Source organism: Watersipora subatra, chromosome 2 (genome assembly GCF_963576615.1).
Source record: "Watersipora subatra chromosome 2, tzWatSuba1.1, whole genome shotgun sequence".
Classification (NCBI taxonomy): domain Eukaryota; kingdom Metazoa; phylum Bryozoa; class Gymnolaemata; order Cheilostomatida; family Watersiporidae; genus Watersipora; species Watersipora subatra.
The window spans coordinates 54,198,731-54,221,694 of record NC_088709.1 but is presented as its reverse complement, the minus strand read 5'-3'; the positions used below and the strand labels follow the sequence as shown (position 1 = coordinate 54,221,694).

Here is a 22,964-nt window from a genome sequence, read left to right as displayed (position 1 = left end):
TATGACATCTATGTCAACTGTTGTATCTGTATAACTGCATCAACAAGTGTATGTGTATGACAATTTCATCATCTGGTGTATCTGTATGATAATTCTATCAACCGGTGTATCTGTATGATAATTCTACCAGCTGGTATATCTGCATAACAGCTCTTTGAAACGATCTTGCCAAAACCCCCATCACACACAGGGCTGCAAGGCACTGCCCTTTCTTGTATACCAAAGTGGCTGCACTGGTAGCAGTTACCCGTAACAGCTAGTGCAAGAGAAAAAAAATGGTTGTGAAACGCCTTGTCAATCAATCATGTGACAAAAGCTAGTGAAGGTCACATCTGCAGAAAGCAATACATTATCATTAGATTGGACAAATATATTCTTATATATGTAATTAATACACATGAATAGCTTATAGCGAGCACGAGGCAATTAAACTACAGGTGTTTTTATGATTGCAGCGACCTTATCCGGTAGCATCATTCATCAGTATTAGTTGGTGAGATGTTGCTCTCGGTGAAAGCCTGGTAACGGCTGGACAATTGCACTGCACAGCTTAAGCAGACATCTGTACAGATGGCAGGAGATCAACCGGTGGTGTAACCAACTTAGTCTGAGAAACCAGTCTTTGTAAGAGCGTATGTTGTACAATTGAGATAAGAGAATTTATCTTTTGTTTGGTAAAAACTTCACTACCAATTTGTTTATTGGGCCAATTACAGAGATAGAAAGGTGCTAAATGTAGCAGCACCGTCAGCCTGGGTGGTCTCTAAAAATACCATGAAGAAATTATGAAAAAGATTATACAGGGTGTTTAGTATGAGTTTGTATTATATGTAAAATAATCCCCTTGTATGTAGTATCATGGGTATAGTCATCAGATCAGGTAGAATATATAAATCTGTTACAGGTAATACCTGTAATTAGGTACTACCTGTATATGGGTCAGGCCAATAGCAACTAAATCATCAACCCCCATACGAATGGAGAAGGTGAGCTGAACACCCTTACAGAATAAAAAAGCAACATATGTAAACGCAGTGCGTTATACCAGTGGTGCACTGTAGAAGCTTCTAGAAGGGGGAGGATAACCAAACCTATTCATCGGTCAGCCACCGCAACAGGATAGAAATGGTAGCATGTCTCGACCTGTTTTTGCCTTCTGTATACCAAATCCTTCCTGTTAAGAGAGTGAATCCAGTTTAGCAAAAGGCAAAAATCACTTGCACACTCACCTCTATAAAATAAATGGCATGGGCGTTCAAAAATAATCTTTAAATAAATTGAATGCTTATATAAACAAAAAATGTAAATTTAGTTTACTATGAAGGAATTATGATAAATATTTTTTAGATATTCATAAACTCAATTTGATTTTATTAAAAACTGGTTTAAAATGCGGAGCGGTAGTTGAGATTCAGATTGAGATTGTGAAGGGATTTGATAAGATAGCGGTTACCTCCAGGCAGCTGGTAGATTTTCACCATGTTATATCGTTGAGTGTAGCTAAACAAATAATTTATGATATGCATTCAACACAGCAAAGTATAAGTAGTCAGGGTCAGCTGATTCAGCTGGCAGATCTCCAAAGGATGGTTCAGACTATATCGCTGTATGTTGCCGTTGATCCCACAATGCATTGGTGATCGTCTGTGATAACAATGTTCACACTATCACAAATCCATCGCCATTTACACATAGCATTTTAATTATTCAATATGGTCGCCAAAACGATGATATATTAAGCCAACAGCGAGTGTCATGAGAGGAAGTCTAGATCAAACAATCTGCAACCAACCATCTGCTCTAACCAACAAATATCATCTCAGGGCTGTGCTCGTGAAGTTGATATGGTGTGTATGAACAGTCTGTGCACCACTATCGCCGAAGTGGTGCACAGACTGGCATGCATGCTCGACGAAATGTCGGGAAAGTTTGACAACTGCAATATTTCCCTGCATATCCACTTTGCCTCGGTGATGGCATCGGTTCCTTGGTTTATGGTGCAGATAGTCGACGAATAATCACTGATAAGACAACCCCCGACATACGGCAATACAGTGTGAACCATCCTTTAAGTGATGGGGTAGTTTTAGAAAAATCAGTCCACCATGAACGCTTCCGCATGTCACATATTAAAGTCCTTGCTTACAAAAACCTCACAGCTCTAACCAACAAATATCATCTCAGGGCTGTGCTCGTGTAGTTGATATGGTGTGTATATAAAGCTGTGATGGTATATGTGATGGTCAGTGTATATATGGTGAACAGGATACACATGGTGGGCATGATACACATGGTGGATCTTATATACACGGTAGACCGGATATACATGGTAGACAGTAGACACATGGTGGACAAATATACATGGTGGACAGGATACACATGGAGGACAGGATATACATTGGGAACAGGATACGCATGATGGACAGTATATACACAGTGGACAGGATATACATGGTAGACGGGATATACACAGTAGACGGGATATACGTAGTAGCCAAAATAGACAAGGTGTTTGTTGATTTCCTTCAACTTATTAAAAGTAAAATTACATTGATAAGTCTATTTGAAACACATTCCCCCAACGCAGTGGCATAACTCCGAATAATTTAAACTAGTTGAAAAATGAGCCCACTACTCAGGTTCTCAGTAAATAATATCAGAAACAAATACAGTACTTGAAGCAAGTTTCTTTGTACCATAAAAAGTGATACCAAATGCATTTGCTCCGCTGCATTATCGCTTGTGTAATAACTGACCTAGAGCTCTTGATGCAAATTGGAAAAAGTACTTTACTTTGGGTAGTTACATATTATTAGATAATTGTGTACCTTTCCTCTTCAATGATACCAAAGTTTGTGCCTGAGTATAGTGTTAATGATAATGATAATATTACTTGTTAATGTATGAATAATGCTCCACCGTCAAAGTTCAAAACATTGAACATTGCTGCCATGCTGTTTGGTATCTTCACCTGGTCTAACCACATATAGTAAAAAAATTCCCTTCAGCTACTTTCTGTACTAACTTGTAAGGTTTTGCTTTTAAATGCCTGAAGCTGCTTTTTGGAAATATTTTGATTTAAAAAATTAAATTATATCAGAGCAGAATTTGCCAGATATTTGATATAGAAGCTATTCACGCTGTCATAGCCTCTGACACAAGGTTTTCAAGCTGTCATGGCCTTTGACACAAGGTTTTCAAGCTGTCATGGCCTTTGACACAAGGTTTTCATGCTGTCATAGCCTCTGGCCTAAGGTCGTCATGCTTTCATAGCTTTTGACACAAGGTTTTTATGCTGTCATAGCCTCTGACACAAGATCTTCATGCTTTCGTCGCCTCTGACACAAGGTCTTCATGCTTTAATCGCTTCTGACACAAGGTTTTCACCTTCTTATAGCCTCTGTAGTAAGGTTTTCACCCTGTCATGGCCTCTGACACAAGGTTTTCACGTTGTTATAGCTTCTGTAGTAAGGTTTTTACCTTGTCATGTCCTCTGACACACTCTCAGTCTGAATAATTGTACTCACTATAAACAATTATTGGCAGGTCATATTGTAATGTTAGATTGATGAATAAACTTGTTCTACAGCCTATCTCTTAGTCTATGTTAACATTAGATAGCGGGTGAAGTCACCTTTTCGCACTCAAACCATGCTGTTAATCAACACCTCCCTCAGTTGACTTAAGCTTCATTCCAAGCATTCCCTCTTGATCTTGGCTCATTGCAAGCATGCTCTCTACTGATTGGCTTAAATGTTCAAACAACTGATTGGCCAGCTGAGAATATCAATGTATTTAGTGTTGAACCTTAAATTATATATTGATACGTACGCTCTAGTCTCGCTAGAAAGCCTCTAGCAGCACAAAGCTTGTCTTCTGTATTAGTGTGGGCGTATTGGAGAGCAATACTATCCTTCAGACAGCCTTACAGCAGGTGAATATTACATAATAACTTGGTTCACTAAACCGTTTATTTTGTTTTCTAAAACAAATGGCAAACAGAAAATTTTTTCCGCCAAAATCTTGTAAATAAAATACCTATTGACAAACAGCCTTTGTTCTGCATGCGGAAAATATCATGGTCGCGAGTTTTTGTTATGTAAAACACATGCATTACTTTTTTGCAGGGTTTTATTAATTAACCTATTTCTATGTGCGTTAAATAGCAAAAGTCAATTGCCAGTTACTAATGTTCAATACATGCAATGCCACCACGCTATGCCTAAGTGTGTAAGGTTGGCAAACAAGTTTGCAGAGTACCCGCTCTATAGCTTGGTTCCATGTCCATAAACATACATGAGTTATGGTAAAACTTACAGAGGTGAAAAATGACAGAATCAAATCAACATAATGACAGGTCACCTGTCTAGCATAGTCAGTGTCACACAAAGAGATTTGGTTTCTGTTGCATTCATCAAAGCTTTCACAATATGATATTCACCTATGTCCATAAATTTCCATGAAGCCTTTACGTAATGATATGAGAAAGTGACAGTTTGGCGGCTCCAGTCTGACTCCAGACAAACTATGCTCCGAGGCAACCATTGCAGTTCAATACCTAAATATATTTTAGCGCTCGACCAAGGCTCTTCTCTGCCAAGATGAATGCATATTTATTAGGATATGAATAGGGGGAACCAATAGTGGGTGGCTTTGTTAGCTTCTTCTAGCAGGTTTAAACGCCTACAGCGTGTGGGACTGGTACGGTTTATCATCTATAGAGAAGGATGATTACATGCTTTAAGATGTACTGTTTAGCTGTGCGCTGCACTGAGGTAGCAGAAGATGCAAAACATTACGGCTGCTCGATACCAAAGTAACAATATAGCGGTATGAATTGAAATATTGGTTGCATTAACTATGTACATATACACGCTTGTTATAGAGCGGCATGACTGAGTTAGCACTTATTCTATGTATAAAACGGGCATCGGCTTGAGCCCATTGTATGTAGAATCAGAATGGAGCCTAGTTTATGATAGATTATGGGGCTGTGGTAGGGTGCTTTTGTATCCAGACAGCTCAACAAGAAGCCTGAGTGCATAAACCATTTTATTTAAACTGTTTATGCAAAACAAACTATTTACACAGCCCATTTACCATTGGTTCAAATCTTTTCTCGCTAACAGGTGTTGAAGTACACAAAGCCAGACCTTCTGCCAAATCTACTCCAGACTTCAGGCATGAGAGACTCTCTCTGCATACTGTTTTTCCTGTTCGTTCTGGCCGCTTCTGAAGGTAAGTTAGCCTGAGGTTCCTTAAAAGACTTTACACGCCTCCCATACGCATCTCATTGAAAGTATGTTTGTTTCTTTCTTAGATAAGAAGTGTGGTCATGATTGCAAAGCCATTATCTGATATCCTAATAGCAAACCCTCTTCCCATTATCTCGTTAAGTAAATGCTAAATTGCTGTGATAAATTTTACACAACTATCTCTTACAAATGGCTGATGGCTTTTTCAATGATAGGAAGATCTTTTTTGCTGCCGCGACATGCGTCATAAGAGCTGCCAGTTCATTTGTGCCAGTCTGTTTTCAGCGCTGTCAATTGGCAGCTGATAATCTGTCAGACCTGTGTGTGTGGGAAATCCACACTAACTGTACAATAACCACTCATCAAATATTTATCCATTCAGTTAACTCGACGTAATTTCACCTTTGTGTGCATCGCTTAGAGACCTTTTTTTAGAAAACTGGCTGGCAGACAAAACCTTAGGAGCTTTGAGGCAGAAAGCTATTATCTATTTAAATTGTTATGATTGTCCACTCCAGCAATCTTCTATCTGATTGGCTGATATTTTTAATTTCTCAGACTGCTCATGGTTTAGATACTATCCTCAGCAGCTACTAATAGCACCTATCAAAGCTTGTCAAATGTGTCCAGGCAGAGCTTGTGATTAGTGAATTAGTCACAAACTGCCCAAGTGAAGAAAAAAACAGAAAATATGAAAAATATATAAGTGCTTTAATGATCGAGTCATTTTTCTACTAAGTGAACGTTTTCTATATTCTTGTGTGAAAAGCGTTTCAAAAATTAGTATTTTTGTCAATTACAAAAATAACCGCGTTTCCTCTTTTTACTAAGAACGGGTACAGAGTTTGATAAAAGCTTTGTCTTAAAAATAAGCAATTGCTAACTATTATGATGTAATCATCACAGCAATATTAGAAAAAATGCAATATAATTAATAATAATCTAGTGATTAAAATATCTACGTAATACGGAGACACTGAATCAGAGACTATATTTTGACGCCTATCGTTGAGCAAAGTTTAATTTTCACATAACCCTCTTTCTGTAATCCTTTTCAGAAAATATTCTAGCTTCACTTGTAGTGTCTCCTTTGCTAGGCTATTGACAACAAATGTAAAATGAAGTTATTTTTATCTGTTCTAGTGTACATATTTTTTTAATAATATTATTGTAAGCTTTTGAAGATGGCTATTGAGATAGTAATTTTTATGGAGTGTAAAAGAAAGAAAAAACTTAGAACGAATTATGCATAAATAGTATAAAAATAGTATAGTATAAAATAATTTTTTTCTAATGGCAACAACCATAAAAACAAACTTGCATGGGCTAAACAATATCGCCTGGTCATAAACTGCAGAAAGCTGCTTAAAGCAAACCATGTTCTTTGGATTTTAAAAATACATGAGACTAATTTGTTAGACAATTATAGTTGAAGAAATTGCTAAAGGCTGGTTCACACTGTGTCGCGTTTAATGTTATATGTTATTGTTAACGTGTGTTAATGTTAACGTCTATGTTAATCCGACAATACTTTGATGATCGTCTGTAATAACAACGTTCACACTATCACAAACCTGTCCGAATTTACATCAGCTAATAGTCTGTGATGTAGCTTTCTCATTATACAGCGAGGTCGCGGAAACGATAAAATACTAGTCCCGCAGTAACTGTCATGAAAGAAAATATAGATCAAGCAATCCATGAGACCCAATCACCGTAGCCAAGGTGGTACACATTGCACAGACTGCCGTGGGAGCATCTGGAAAGTTTTACGGCTACAACCTTGCCAAACGTGGCCGCGTTGCCTCGATGATACCATTGGTTTATGTTTAAATAATTGAAAAATAATGGCCAACAGGACAACACCAACATATGCAATACAGTGTGACCCAGCCTTTAGGAAGAAGCTCATAGGAGCTGATAGACCAGATGGCTGGCACTCAACAATTACCTTAATCTTACCTGTTATCTTTAGGAATTATAGCAATTAGCTACAATAACGAGTTATCAGGAGATGAAAACAAGAGTGAGCAGCGTTTGAGGTCTGGAGACTCTCGCTACCACCAGGTTGCAGGTGGTAAAGGAGGTCACTACATAATGGAGGCCATTATGTAATGCCAGACAAACAGCTAAGGCTAAATTGCTCCTAGCTTCAACTTTGGAATTTCATCAAACTGCATGTCTAGCACATAAAACTTAAAACAGCTGCTAAGCTGAAACTGGAATGTTAGCTTTGCAATTTGCAGTACCCAATCTTCCAATAATGTGTTTAAAAATGAACAACAAAATATTTCTTAGACTACACCGGTGTAGCAGCGCCACATTAACCAACTGGCTTCCCGAAGTCAAGGTTTCAGTGGCGGGATAAATATTCAAATTGGTCTCTGCTGGTGACAGGAAGTTTGTTACCCTTCTGACTAACCATTTTGGCTATTCGTCTCGCTAACTTCTGTTGTTGTAATTCATGCTGTAAGCGTCACTGTTAATCTCTGTCTCTCTCTCTCTAGTCTGCCACAACAATGGACCTCTTGGAATGATTAATAAAGAGATCGAAGATTGGCAGATCACAGCTAGTTCTAGCTACCCGTCTGAGTGGGACGCAGGATGCAGCGTGTCTTATGCCAGGCCTTATCTCGACAACCGGCTTGGTTGGTGCGCCAGAATTAAGTCCTCCTCAGAGTGGCTTCAGATAGACATCGGAGTGGTGACCACGGTAAGGAGTACTAAATAAAAGTGAGGTAGCGATGACTAAAGGCTAAAATGGCAGCACAGTTGCAACCGAACAGCAGCTCACGAAGTGATCATATTTTCAAAGTTTTAATAAAGTGGCCAAACTAAACCAAATATTAAAATTAATGTCGTTTCTGCTATTCATCGTCTTATCATTTTTTTTATTGTTTTTATTTATTTTATTTTGGTGGTTCTGAATTACGATTAAACAAAGAACTACAGGGATGATAAGTTATCTCACCAAAAGCAAACTTTGCCTGCGGCGGACTCAACCAAATTGACCATGACGAAAGCCATTAAATTGTTCACCGGTTATTTCTTCTAATCGGTGCTTTCGACACCGGAAACTTTGGGTTGACTGTCATGTAGCCACAATCAAGAAATACCGAAACAGACGTTCTAGAAAGTTATACTTTGTTGATCTGTTAACGAAATGAATTACAGCCTTAAGCTGTGATCCTAGGCTGAAGTCTAGTTGTGATACGGATTTCACAGTCATTAATGACTTGAAGTATAACATTCAATTCAGGTTATGAATAACTGTGAACAGCTTAATAGGATAGAGTAGGCAGCATTTATTAGATTTTAAACTGACTTGTGGCTCTCACGCGGTCAGCGACAGAATCACAAGAACTCCATCTCATTAGTCATTACCTATAACGTGACGATCCTTCCCACGTCGCCTATTATGTTTCCATGACACGGTTTATCAGCAAGTTTGCATCATCCGCGAGATGAAAATAACAAAAATCTGCAAGTCAATTTTTTCTATAAGTTTTATGCTTGTAAAAGATGGAAACAGCGCACTATGCTGTTTCATTCTAAACATTCTCTACACGTTAGTCGTTTTATTCCGAATGCATCGCTATAACCTCTGGCATAGAGTTTCTTATCTTTTTTAACAAAGCGTCCGCATTAATCCGCATCATGCAAATATTCATTGAAATTCTTATTGTGTGGTAATTCAGCGTGTGCACGACTCCATATCCACATATCCGCACAAAGGAAACAATAAATATATGTTTCTCACATCTTAGCAATGTTCACAGCTCATTTTCTCTCTATATCTTTGGACATCGCCGGTGTCACCAGCTTATCGGCACGGATAAGGACAGGCATGTCCAATCGTAGATATTCATTTATGGCTACCTTTTCAAACCGTATAATTAGATTATCTCTAAAGACCCATTTCACGCCTAATCACTTGCGCCAGGTTAATCATTAGTGCGCTCGGCTTTATAGAAGCTCACCGGCCTCTCCGGAAATGTGAAATAATCTACACACCCTTCAGACTGTCTGGAAACTAATAACACTTATAACAAAATTATCGTAACAAAAGTTTTACGTATTTAAAAAAACTCTTTTAGGAAAGTCAAGCAATTAGTAGAGATCAGGCATTTGCTTTTGGTATTTTGAGAGGCGCGAGGGCCTCCCTTATCTTCTTCAGATAATGACTCTAAATTTCTTGTTTGATTTATGGTATGCTTTGGCGTTCATTAAAATTTTTAAACCGAGTTTATCACAGCTGCGGTTGAATAGTTAAAGGAAACATTTGTTTTTTGAGAGCTGATCAGAGGAGATGGGGCGAGAAAGTTACCACCAAGATTTCATTGACTCATTGGCTTGTTGGATAGCTACATACCGGGCTAGTCCACAGGCTTTCCGTGCTTTTGACTCGATAACTGAACTGTTAGACTAGGCCTATCACTGACTCATGAGGAAAAAATTTAATTACAATTCAACGAGTACGCTGGCGATTCATCTCCTTATGTCCACATGAGTAAGAATGGCCCATGAAATGCGATCAGATGGCAGTGAAAAGGCTCACAAATGAGTACCTTATAATGTTGTTACAGTGAATCTATTTAGCCAGAGAAAACTAGCATAGTTGTTATTAAATTGAGGACACACAGTGCACGTTTGTTTATAAATAACGTTTTTCAGATTTTGATTCATTATATACACTTAAGACAATCAGCTCTAATGATACGGACAAGTTTCCCATCGATAGCCGACTGCGAAAGAAAAACAAGTGGAGATTAGACTTGCAGCGACCAGGGCCGTTGAAAGGGTGCAATGAGCCGAGTAAATAGTCTAACTGTTTCTTATCCACCCCACAAATCTCTGCAATTGTTTGCTTCTAATCAGAGAGGCTGGCTCTGTGCTATTTGCTCGCCCTCGTCTATTATCAGCAATCGCTTATTCGTGATTCGCTTTTGGCCCACACGCATGCACCAAGTCAAGCGGTTTTCTTTGGAAATACGCAAGAACATGAATGCGATGACACGGTAGATTTTCTAAAAGTTGTTATTAAGGTTGGAAGCCACGTTTGATAATCCCATTAGGTGACTAAACACATCTCTTACCCGATGGTAAAGAATTCTTCACTGAGCTCGTGCCCGGCGCACAACTACTATCAGGCGATACCAACCATCTATCACTGTCCGCCTGCAGTAAGATAGATATGAACTATGTTATCACTTGCTCCCCTGTACTTTTGCATCTGTAAACGTTAAATGTAACTACTATTTGATGGCTGAGATAGGTATGAACTTTATTGTCATTGGTCAACACCATTAAAAGAGAATTAGACCATGAGACAAAAACAAAAAATAAATAAAGAATAATAAAGTAAAATTATATATACTGGAAAAAAGCTCTTTATTCATAACACTGGTCTGTAACGTCGATTGCAAGGTGCTGTTGTCTGTTATAAGCTACAGCGACAAACATTTCAAAAACGCTGAATCACCTGCATTTGCTTTAAAACTTGTTGACATAAGAGATGGATAAATATACATATATTTGATATAAAACTTCAGCTTATTTGCCTCAGAAAAATAGTTTCAAAATCTTGATTCAATTTAAAATACTTGACCTAAGTTTTTCTTTCTCCGGCAAATTCTTTTTCAAGATTAGCAAAAATTCGCATTGCTGGATTAATAATTTAAGATTGATTAAACTTGCTGCTACTGCTGGTAGCTCCGCTGGAATCAAATCTCAGTCAGTTGTTCACAGGTTGTATGATGATGAATTGTAACAGCGTTTGACGACAATCCTTATTGGAAAGTGATACAACCTACATGTAAATTATTACATCTTAGTGTAAAAATGGCATTATCTGACATATTATAAATTGTGTTTATCTAATAGAATGAGCTGGGTATCATAAAATGATCGCTTCTGTCACTATCTGACGCATCGGTAATTCACTATCCGATATATCATTAGTTCGCTATTCGACGTATCGTTATTTCGCAATCCAACGTATCGTTAGTTCACTATCCGACGTATCGTTATTACGCTATTCAATGTACCATTAGATTGCTATCCGACAAATCTATTTGGTTCACTATTCGACGTATCATTATTTCGCTATTTGATGTATCGTTAGTTCACTATCCGACGCATCGTTATTACGCTATTCAATGTACCGTTAAATTGATATCCGACAAATCATTTAGTTCACTATCCGACGTATCGTTATTACACTATTCAATGTACCATTAGATTGCTATCCGACAAATCTTTTAGTTCACTATTCGACGTATCGTTATTTCGCTATTTGATGTATCGTTAGTTCACTATCCGACGCATCGTTATTACGCTATTTTTAATGTACCGTTAAATTGATATCCGACAAATCATTTAGTTCACTATCCGACGTATCGTTATTACGCTCTTCAATGTACCATTAGATTGCTATCCGACAAATCATTTAGTTCACTATTCGACGTATCGTTATTTCGCTATTTGATGTATCGTTAGTTCACTATCCGACGCATCGTTATTACGCTATTCAATGTACCGTTAAATTGATATCCAACAAATCATTTAGTTCACTATCCGACGTATCATTCAGTATACTTGATATGTGATGCGTCCACAGCCTTCCAAAACCACATCTACAAATGCGCTGGGAACTCCTTCTACCAAACTATTGTACGATGTCTATGGAGGCTGCAACCAATATTTTTTATTTCAACTTGAGTGAAGTTAGCTGTAACTGGCTACTGGTAAAGCAATACTTGTCAGTTTTGAAGCACAACTTAATGATAATATTGGAGAGATAACAACAGATCTCACATGTAATTTAGATCAAGGTGTAAGAGATATCGGTAGACTACCTCAGACTGTTGACATTTTTATCTCTAAAGCTCAAATTTTTAAAGTTCATTTTGCAAATCTGAATGTCGCAGCGTCTTATGCTGGTCTTTATTCTATTTCGAAGTACCCAAGCACCTATCATCAATCATCCGAGTCACCATAGCGACAATTAAAAACCATTTGATTGATCACTGTTTTAACATTAGAAAATATAAACATGTTTTTGCACCAAACTAAAACGAACTGAGAATGCTGGAAAAGCCATAAAGCTCTGTCTGGCATGCTGTAATGGTTAATAAGAAGATGATATCTAGCAGCTATGATAGAAAAGTGGTATCCCTACAGGTGACAGCGATTCTCACGCAAGGAAGAGGAGACGGCAAAGAGTGGGTAACAGGTTTCCTTGTATCCTACAGCTCTGATGGAGAACTCTGGACCTACATTACTGAAGAAAATGGATCTTCCAGAGTAAGCCCTTTAGCTTCTAGTCTCTCCTTGAAAGAAATCAGAATCGGCAAGCTCGCGATTTCGTAACAAATTTTGACAATTATATATTTTTAAATAGATCAATTTATTTTGGTCATTGATTAGATGTTATTCATGCCTGACGACAAATGAACTACATGTATATTGCGGAGCCATTAAACTTCTCATAATGGTATAACATAGGGCACTACCATCAATAACTCTTTGATCGTGAACCAAAGCTTTCTATTTTAATTAGAGTGGTTTTCTGCTTTCAAATTTCTACCGATTAAGAGGTGATTAGAGATAATAATGCTCTGTGGCAAATGTATTCTCCACCACAATCATCTCGAGAAGAGATAATAATTGCTAGCGGTCCATTTCATGGCTACCGGACTGAGATACGCCAGAGTGCAACACGTGTTGTTGGCAGCATCCTTCTTGTTTTCTTGGCTTGTCGTAGCCAACTGGGCCAAGGAGAACATTAGAAACAGAGGTATAAACTAGTGCTGGAAACGAGTAGGCCTACTTTTTGGGCCAACGAGTTAAAACTCACATCTTTCCGTTCGAATTTTTAGAGTATCGGGTAGCTGGTAGTGCTTGGCACGGGTACTTATTGGCCAACGGGTTTTTTTAGGTATCGGGTTTGTTGATACAGATTTTATGTCTAAAATTTCCAAACATCGAGCATATCTTAAAATTTACAATGTAATTATAATTACATTCAATTTATTTATAATTTTTTACTATTTTCTATCGACCGATATTTGTGCTTGCAACATTAACAGGCGGGTTGTTAAAAAGTGTTCATAGCGCAAGGCGCAATAGACCGAGTTTTTGTTGTCCACTCTACTCGTATACCAAAACTCGAACTCGCAAGTCAAAACCCAAACCCGCAAGATCGAAATACTCTAAATTTTTATTACCCAAGACTCAAGAGAAGATGAACCCGCGAGTTCAACGAGTTTTATTACCGTGCCCAGCACTAGTATAAACCTCTAATAACATGACTGAAAATAAGGATGTATGTTATGAATGGTAGTAATGAGGTGACCTCAAGCTTTGGAGATTAACCAACGACATTTTATTATTAAGCAATTAGGTTTTCTCTGGACTCTCTGCCTGTATGGATTATTCGATTTAGTACATGTGCGGCATTCAGAAACTCTTAGCTGTTTTGACTAATGTCAAAACATATGGTTAGTTTTTGTTCCAATAGAGGTACCAGATAGTATAAGAAATGAAAAGCGTAAGTTTTATTGAGCGCTCTGACTCATCTTTAAAAGAGGTAGGCTGAAATCTTTACAAATAGTTTGTGTGCAGGTTATGTTAATAAAGCGCTAGCGCTATAGAAAACATGCTAAAAATGTTTTTATTGGACTCATTCATAGGTCAATCTATAATCTTTACTATAAGAAGAGCCAAGCCCATCCTTAAGTTTGCCCAAAGCCGAGTTAAGAGCATTAGGAAATAAGATTACATCACACAGGGATCAAACTCGGGTATCCAGATTTGAAGCCATGAATACCATTGCACCTCTGGACCATCTTTTAGTATCTTGGAATAGTTGAGGACATAGTGGTTACAAATGATGATTTCGGCAGCATACGGGCTGCTAGCATAGTAGTAAATAAGGAGTGATAGCTGTGTCTAACGCTTTATCCTTAAAAACTGCAAGTGGAAGATAACTCTGAGTTATCGAGCACTCGGATGTCTAAATAATTGCTTATCTCATGCTTTCAAGAAGTACGAACTACTTTTATGGAGTATGAGCTACTTTTAATGAGTATGCAAAGGTAATCGAAAAAACACCGCAACTTATCTGAGTTTTCTGACAGCAAAGTCTGAATGATATCGAGTTAACATTCAACAATAGATATACTCATTCAATAATCTTGAGGAAAACTAAATTGATCTAGGAGTTGTCAATAAAAATACATAGTTTTAATTTACCTTTTGCCGATTTCAGCAATACTGAGATTTTATTTTGAAGTCGCTGACACATGACCGCACTAAAACAAGTAACCTATGCACATCTCCTGAGTCCAATATTTAACCTTTAGCTATAAAGGCACGAAGTTACCCTCCATGTGAACCGAATTGCTTCTATTTTATATTCCCAGATCAGTGATTTTGAAGCAACAGTTGTGACTAATAATGATCAAATGGTCCCCCAGGATGGAAAACATCGCATAGATATGAACTCTCGACTTGGCTTCGATTATATTTGTAAAGAGAGATAATAGGAGCACGAACACTTATGTTGTCTGGCTTTTAAGAATTTCAACGCTAACGACCTCTGGCTAACAATGGTCAACTTTTAACCAAGATTATTCAAAAACCTAACCAACAGGTGGTATTCTGTTGATTGCTTGTAGCTATAAACAGCTGAATATTCTTCAGTCACAGTCTTGAAAAACTTGCTGAACACTTCTAGAGAAGAAATACTTCTAACACTTCCTGTACGTTTACGCACGTGCAGGACAGAATGGCTGGTTCAAAGATGAACTTAGAATAAATTTTAGTAGATTTTATCAGAAAGTATCAGTATTTTTATCATTTTTTATGTTTGAGATGATCTGACTGCCAGGATGTCTCAAAATTAAAACGACAAAACTTGGCTGCGGTTCAAACACTCAGAAAAAAATGTGCGAAATGACATCATTAGTTGTTATCGTTACGATAATTGATATCAGCTATTAAGTTCAGGTTGCAGCATCACGGGTATCTATTCTGTCGGTCAACTATAGTAGACGTCATAATCGCACTTTCGATTGATCTGGGCGTTTTTATTGTAATTGAATTTTATTGAATATAATGTTGAAACAGCCAATCAGATCACCTCAAACATAAAAAAAGTGCAAATGATAAAAATACCAACACTTATTTGATAATATTTACTAAAGATTTTGTGCAAGTTTATCTTTGACTTTTAATTGGCTAGCAAACTGTAAGATATTTTTTATCCTTGCTTAAAAAACAAAAACTGAAAAAAAGTTATTTTGGTTAATTTGGTGACAAAAAGAGGCCTGGAAATCCTAAATTTGCAAGATATGCAGTTAAAATGAGAAATAAGATTTCAGAAATTTTGATTGCTCAATTACTTATATACAGTCAAACATGGATAACTCGGCCACGGATAGCTCGAAAACATGGTTAATTCGAACAGTTTCTTTGGTCCGTTCCCACGTAATGATAAATTGCTATAGATAACTCGAACTCAACACTGTTAATTCGAACTGTTTTTTTGCCCAACGGCTACCGAAACGGTTGTTATCGCTTTAGAAAATCACTTTATTCAAAGCCATAGAGGTAAACCTCATCTCTTCGTAATTCATAAGCGTTGTTATTACCACCATCGGCAAAATAATTTTGTCAACGACTTTTCTAAAGGTTTGGTCAAATTTGATTTATACTGCTATACGATTAATAGCACGGGCTTGCCGGATCACGCGCGCAAGGATTTTCGCCACGCACATACAAAACAAAAACAGCATGTTGTTTTGTATGTGCGTGGCGAAAATTTTTGAGTGCGTGACCCGGCTAGCCCGTGACGAATAGTTTTCCTACGTTGATTCCGTGTTGAATCAACGTCAGAATGTTGAATGTTTAAAACGTCTTAAAAATGTTTTTATTAAACGTATACGTTGTCATAGCTAAAAAACTATTCATCGTTTGACCTAAACACAGAATACGTGTGTACATTCAATAAGTATCCATTCAAAAAGCGTGAGTGATATACAATGTACCGTTAAGCCTCGTAAAACTTTTAATTGAACTGCCTCGGAGTGTTGCTCTTAACGAATCCCAGGTGAAGTAAGGGATTTTTCTTTGGTAACTTTTTCTTGAAGTTGCATAAACTTCAAGAAAACTCGGCAAAATTGATCGTGGGTAAAACGCTCAAAAGAAAAAGATGTCTTTTCTTTTGAGCATTTCAACAACGATCAATTTTTGCCAATGTCAATCTAAAAAAACGTCCTGGCAATAACATCACCTCAAACAACAAACCAATCTCAAGTGATAGAAAAATCTCTATACTTTTTGATAAAAACGTTTTAAACTTTACATTAGAAGCATTTAATTTGAAACAAGCCATTTGTGCTTTTGATTTATATTATAGTTTGCATATGTACATGTATCTACTAATAAATAAGTAAATACATGGACTTGTGACAGTGCTCTGATAACTTGAATGCTCTGATAATTCGAACACTTTTGCTCGGTCCCGTGAAGTTCGAGTTATCCATGTTTGACTGTACTTCATATTTCCACACCAACCTCTTCAAATACTTCACCACAACAAAGAAACGTAGCATTGTTTACTGTGATGGACAGGTGTTCAAAGCGAATGTGGATTCCTATTCTGTGGAACATGTCTACCTACCAGCAGCTGTAGAAGCCAGATTTGTAAAACTGCATGTTCAAAGCTGGAACAAGCACCCGAGCATGCGAGCCGAGCTTATTGGATGTCAAGGTTAGTCCGTCAACAGCTTACGTAACCTACATGACTTTTAACTGTTGTTTCTATTTTTATCGTTGATCACGTGAAGAAAGTGAAATATACAAAACATTCTCTAGTCAGAACATCTGTGAGACCATAGAACTGTGTAAAATTCCTGTGTGATAACAAGATGAAGCGTGTTCAAGCATAAATTCTTGATAAATCTTTGGCTCAAAGTAACAATACGCACTTAGATTCTGCTAGCCAGTGAACACTTATAAGTGCCGCTCGAGTGCAACCGCTTGGAGAGGATAATAACGGTATGCTCAATACTATATACAAAGCGAAGAAGAGGTCAAGCGCCTAATCCCGGATAGTCGTTGTGAAGTGGCTCCTTGTTTGAAACCAATGGATAAATTTGTTGACTGTATAATTACAAAAAACTTGGAACAAAGAGAAAGGAAGAGACAGGTGAAGAACCTACCGTACGAAAACTAGTTTGTCTATGTTGCAGATAACAAAAAGGTTCTTGGACAACTACCGTACGGACAGTTGCAAGCTTCCTCTTCCCATTACTACAGGTCAGGAAGCTCGTGCCAAGCCTCTGATGGACATATCCTGAGCAGCAAAGCGTGGTGTGCCGCAGATAACAACAGTAAGTCATTTAGGGAGTCATGTGCCCAGTGTCTCGCTATCATATTTCTTGTCAACATTGCGAGTGTTACTTACAGGAGCGAAGTTTGTGACAAGAAACTGAAAATGCTAATTTGGAACTAGGCCGATGACAATGTTATTAATGACCAATAACATTTTCAATGAACTAAATACCACGACATAACGTTTTTGGAGCAAGTCAACTGCCTTAAGATGGCCACAACTACGATGTTTTCAAAAAGCACTAGTGTAGGAACAACTGGGTGCACCCTGCTGAAGCCCTACACAGGGCCGACAAGCAGGTCTTGTTTCCATAGGGAGCTATAATAGTAAGGTGATGGTTGTGCGATACCTTATGTCAAGGCTGTACCTCTAAGAGGTCAAGCACGCACAATTTCGATGCCATTGGTCGCTAAAGCCATCATTTGACAAAGATGGCGCATCGCATGGTTGGTTCGCCTCCAAACAGCGACGTTGAATCTCAACAGAATGAGGGCGACACGGCTGTTTCCATCAAGGCATTGCAGCGCCATATGGCGGTATGTTGCTACGGTATCGCTGTATGGAAACTTAGTATTGGTTCAATTATCTAGCATTCCAAAAAAATGATGCAGAAAGCAAATAGTTTGAAATCTGACCCGAGTCATCATAGCACAGAAGGTGTAGCCAAGTGTATAGAAGACAAACGGTTAACTGATTGTAAAATTGAACTTCCAGCAATTGCGCTTGGTTAGCGCTATTCATTCAGCTGGAATATTGTTCTTCATCTTGTCAAGCGTAAACGTGGGAGTTTACAGCAAAAAAATTTCTACAGACTGGTGACATCTCCTTTTTAGAGAAGCAGTGGCTGCAACTTGACATTGGACCACCAACGAAGATTTCTGCCCTAATCACTAAGGGTAGAGGTGACACAGGAAGGAAGCAGTGGGTTACCAAGTACAAAATATCTTACAGCAATGACTCGGTCACTTGGACCTTCTACAAAGACTCCCTAAGCCTCGAGCGCAGGGTGAGATTACAAACTGTCCACTCCATAGTGTCTGTTTTGATGATAAAATTAGACACTGCTCTAAAACATGCTCATTTCATACCTTTTGAAGAGTTTATATAGGCTATGCAGGTTTGATCATCTCCATGACTTGCTTTTATCAGTTGAGTTTTGAATTGATACAAAAGCTTTACTATGGTACTGAGGCTAAGAAATTTTTATTGGTTTAAAGTTTTGAGGTGATATGGTAGACCTAGCTCATACCACGCAGAATTATCAACAAAGCCTAAAGGTCCGGCCACACGTAACTAATTATTCTTATTCGTTCAATCTGACCGAATTCACGAATTTCACAGAATTTACAGATTTATTCGGCCGAATATCCCAGAATTGTCTGAGCTGCACACCGAATTCGTCAAGGAAACGTGTTTAATTGGCTAACCAATTTTTTTAGCGAGCACGACTCTAGCAGCTTTGACAATTGGTATAGTCCCAGACACGTACGACGACACACAATAAAAGTATAAACGCGATGTGACTTGATACATACGATGCAACTGCCTAGATGCACTATTGTTGGTTCTCTCTCGTTAGTTCACCATAGCAGGAACTTTTTATCGTGTCTCCAGTATTTTATTTTAGATGTTTTAGAAGCTATAAATTGTTTTTTTTTCAATAATAATAATTTCTTTTTATGCAGTAAAAGCTCCGTCGCAGAAACAGTCGCTATTTCTAGCGCAGATAGGCAGTTGCATCGTATGTATCAGGTCATATCGCCTTTATACTTTTATTGTGTGTGGTCGTATGTGTCTTGGACTATACCAATTGTCAAAGCTGCAAGAATCGTGCTCGCTAAAAGAATTGGTTAGCCAATTAAACACGTTTCCGTGACGAATTCGGTGTGCATGCACAGCTCAGACAGTTCTGTGATATTCGGCCGAATAAATCTGTGAATTCTGTGAAATTTGTGGATTCGGTCAGATTGAACGAATAATTCGTTACGTGTGGCCGGACCTTAAGAATGTTAGTTTGATCTCAGTCGTCAAACCTCATCAAAATCTTTCTGGCTGTTTCATCTGGCTCACCACATCAGCACAAATGTCATAACTTTCCACGAACAGTTATCTAATAGTGTAGATTTAGTTTAGTCCTACTTGGAGGGAACAAAAATTATAATTTTTTCCCAATGATCGAACAAAACCTAACATTTCTTGATCACCACGCGACCTTAATAGCTTGGCTCAAAGCAACTTTGCCATAAAGCTTTATTCTAGGTTTCATTCGAGATCCGTGCTTGTGTATGTTAGACATTACTCTGGTGCTAAGACTATGAAGTTTTTGACCAGTTGAAAATCTTAAATTAATGTTCTGAGGCACTTGTACTCGAGCTATGAATATCTACATTATTGAATTTTTGCAGTACACCGAAGCCGGGGCAAATCATTCTGGAATTTATGCCAAACTTAGGAGCACGCTAAGTCCAGATGGAGTTGTGGTAAGCTACTATGTATTTTGGCATTTGCCATCACCTGACTGACCATTATAATTAGTATTTAAAATTCAAGTTACGAAGCAGAATATGCTGATGTACTAAAATAATAGAGAAGAGAATTCAAATCATCTAATCAACAATCAAATTATTAGACAGCCTAGTTAGTTGCATTCCTATTCCTCAGGTTTTGCCTCATTGGCCTAGGACAGATATGAATACAGGAATGTGGGAGTCACCAAGTTAGATGCCTTATCTTCTTTTCCCTTTAAACTAAAGAGTAAAATGAATTCAACTAAATATTTTTAAAACCTATTCTTAAAAAATTAATTGCAGGAGTTTGGAGGGAACATTGGAAAAGATGACCAGCGAACACATTTCTTGGCCAAACCGATCATGGCGAGGTTTGTTAGGTTTCATCCTATCGATTGGAACAGGGGCATCGCCATGCGAGTGGCGGTGATGGGAAAACAGCATAGAGGAGAATGCGGTGTTGGTTTCACTAGACCTAATTCAGCATCTCCATGTGGTGAGTGGCTGGATCAAAAATGCTTTCACTTCACTCTGACCTAATTAAGCATTTCTATGCGGTGAGTGGCTGGATCAAAAGTGCTTTCACTTCACTCTGACCTAATTAAGCATTTCTATGCGGTGATTGGCTAGTTTGTTAGCGCTTTCACTAATCACTGTACAGCTATCTCAGTAGAAACAAACTAATATTAATTGTGTAGGCTACAAGATTTGAATTTTTTTGATAGCCTTGCAATTTGTGTATTAGTACGTTGATATAAAAGGCTTGTCAGCCAGTCTTGATAACTGACAAAAAATTATTTTAGTGGAGAACATAGCTTTCAAGAAAGAAACATGGCTGAACAAGGAGAGGCATAACAAGCGAGCTCTAGTTTCTGGATCTAAAGATGATCTTAACAAGAAGCTGGCAGAGAAGGTAAGTTAAGGAGCTCAACATATTCATCTTAATTATCTGCCGCAGTTTTGCCAAGCGTCGCAGGTGTTTGCTATCCATTTCATCATAATTCGGCAATAATTCTCAGGCTGTAGATGGCAACATAACTAATGCCCTCGACTCCTGCGCCATTCTCGACAACTACTATGATACGGAGCCTCAGCTAACAATAGACTTAGGTGTAAGAAGGGATGTCTCTGGAGTGGTTGTCTACCTTTGGGAAGGACAGAATGGTGGTGAGTATTATTTGGTATACTTGGCAGATACCTGGTACAAAGGCATGTTTGTATAATGTTCTTGCTGATTCTATATGCCTTACGGAGACCAGCCATGATTGTCGATAGCAAATTAATGCCCACTCGAGTCTCCAGGGAGCAAACTTGGCTTTTTAAAATTCCTGTTATTAATCACAAGCAGAGAAGATAAGTTAATGTCTTCAAGGTGTGCTGAAGGTAGGATGCTAGCAGTATACTAAACTAAATGCCTTGAAACCTTCGGTGACCTTTGTAATTCTTCATCCTTGACCCCGGCTGGTTATAGATAGGCATTGACTTCATTTACACCAGCCAATGCTGGCTAAAGAAAATTATTTCATGAGACCAAAAATTAGTGAAGTAAAATTATGTGTATTGAAAGGAAAAGCTCTTTTTGGATAACACTGTTATATGATGTTAATTGGCAAGGTGTTAGTGTCTAGTATAGAGTGTATTGATTTTTGGGGGAAGTAGGAATGTAATGGATGGTTAGGCAGATTGGAGATACGGTTTGAGTATTTTAGACAGCAAATACCTAAAAACACATTTAGCTCCTCAGCATTATGGGCATTTAGACTTTGGTCGTAACTGTCCATATCAGTTGGCGTAACTCTAAAGCATAATTTTTAAAAGTGTTCCAATTTTTCCTTATCAGTTTTCGATACAAAGGGATACCGACTCGTAGCAGTGTAAGCCAAATATACTAACCTCAAGTACTACCAACTGTTTTAGGCAGCCCGAGAAATCAATGACAAATGACTAAGTTGTTGCACGATTCTTTGTAGACTCAGAAGCCTACAAGAACTATGCTCTGAACTTGGAAGCGCTCTCTATATATGTATCATCAGGTAAGACAGGGGAGACATTATGCGGGCGAATTCAAAACAAAGACAATGCATTTCAGAAAGAACGCGAGCAAAAGCTGATATGCAGCAGGCGAATATATGGACGATATATCCGAGTTCAACCAGAGGCTCGCGGCGGCTGGTATACCAACTGGTACAGCGCTGTCATATGCGAGGTCATGGCCTTCACTTGATCCTCGTCTCAGCATGTTTATTATTTATTTTGTGCCACATTTTTATTTATGCAACTCTTATACCACTTAGGAAGTAGTTTACAAAGCACATAGACATAGATGTAATCATAACTGATAATTTGCTAACTTCTTCAGCGTCTATTAGATATTTCTAAACTAAACCATATCAAATCTCTCCTTTTTTATCAGCTCTTAGTGAGGCAACTCGGTGTAAGACAACTACCATTCGTCCTCACCTCAGGACTACTCTTTATTTTTGACTTTCTAGTTTATTTGGTTTTATATTATAATCTCAACGCATACACCATCTAAAGGTGTTCCTCTACCGGTAGGGAAATACATAGATTTGTAACTCTGTTGTTATCATTATTCGAGTGCGTCAATCAATCCCTTAATATTGCTACATTCCAGTTTGCTGTGCCTGCTGCCTAATTGGCTGACAGCGGTCGGCCATCTTGGTCTTTGTAAATATATCGAAAGACTGTGTGAATAGTTGACATTTTGCTATACATTATCTATTTATTTATAAGAAATATAGAAATATAGCATTTACAAATGCAAATGTTACATATTTACAT

At 38.0% G+C, this 22,964-nt stretch overlaps 1 protein-coding gene across 1 annotated transcript; it reads left to right on the top strand.

Annotated features, from left to right (window-relative positions):
- The first annotated feature begins 3,832 nt into the window (after window positions 1–3,832).
- LOC137388724 (lactadherin-like) lies at window positions 3,833–22,908 on the top strand. Its single transcript, XM_068075179.1, has 12 exons — window positions 3,833–3,934; window positions 5,130–5,238; window positions 7,763–7,968; window positions 12,438–12,560; window positions 16,893–17,031; window positions 17,513–17,653; window positions 18,489–18,661; window positions 20,061–20,135; window positions 20,466–20,658; window positions 20,966–21,075; window positions 21,182–21,329; window positions 22,133–22,908. Exons 2-12 carry the CDS (start codon window positions 5,184–5,186, stop codon window positions 22,384–22,386), a joined length of 1,617 nt encoding a protein of 538 aa, XP_067931280.1. The 5' UTR covers window positions 3,833–3,934; window positions 5,130–5,183; the 3' UTR covers window positions 22,387–22,908.
- The last annotated feature ends 56 nt before the right edge of the window (window positions 22,909–22,964 follow it).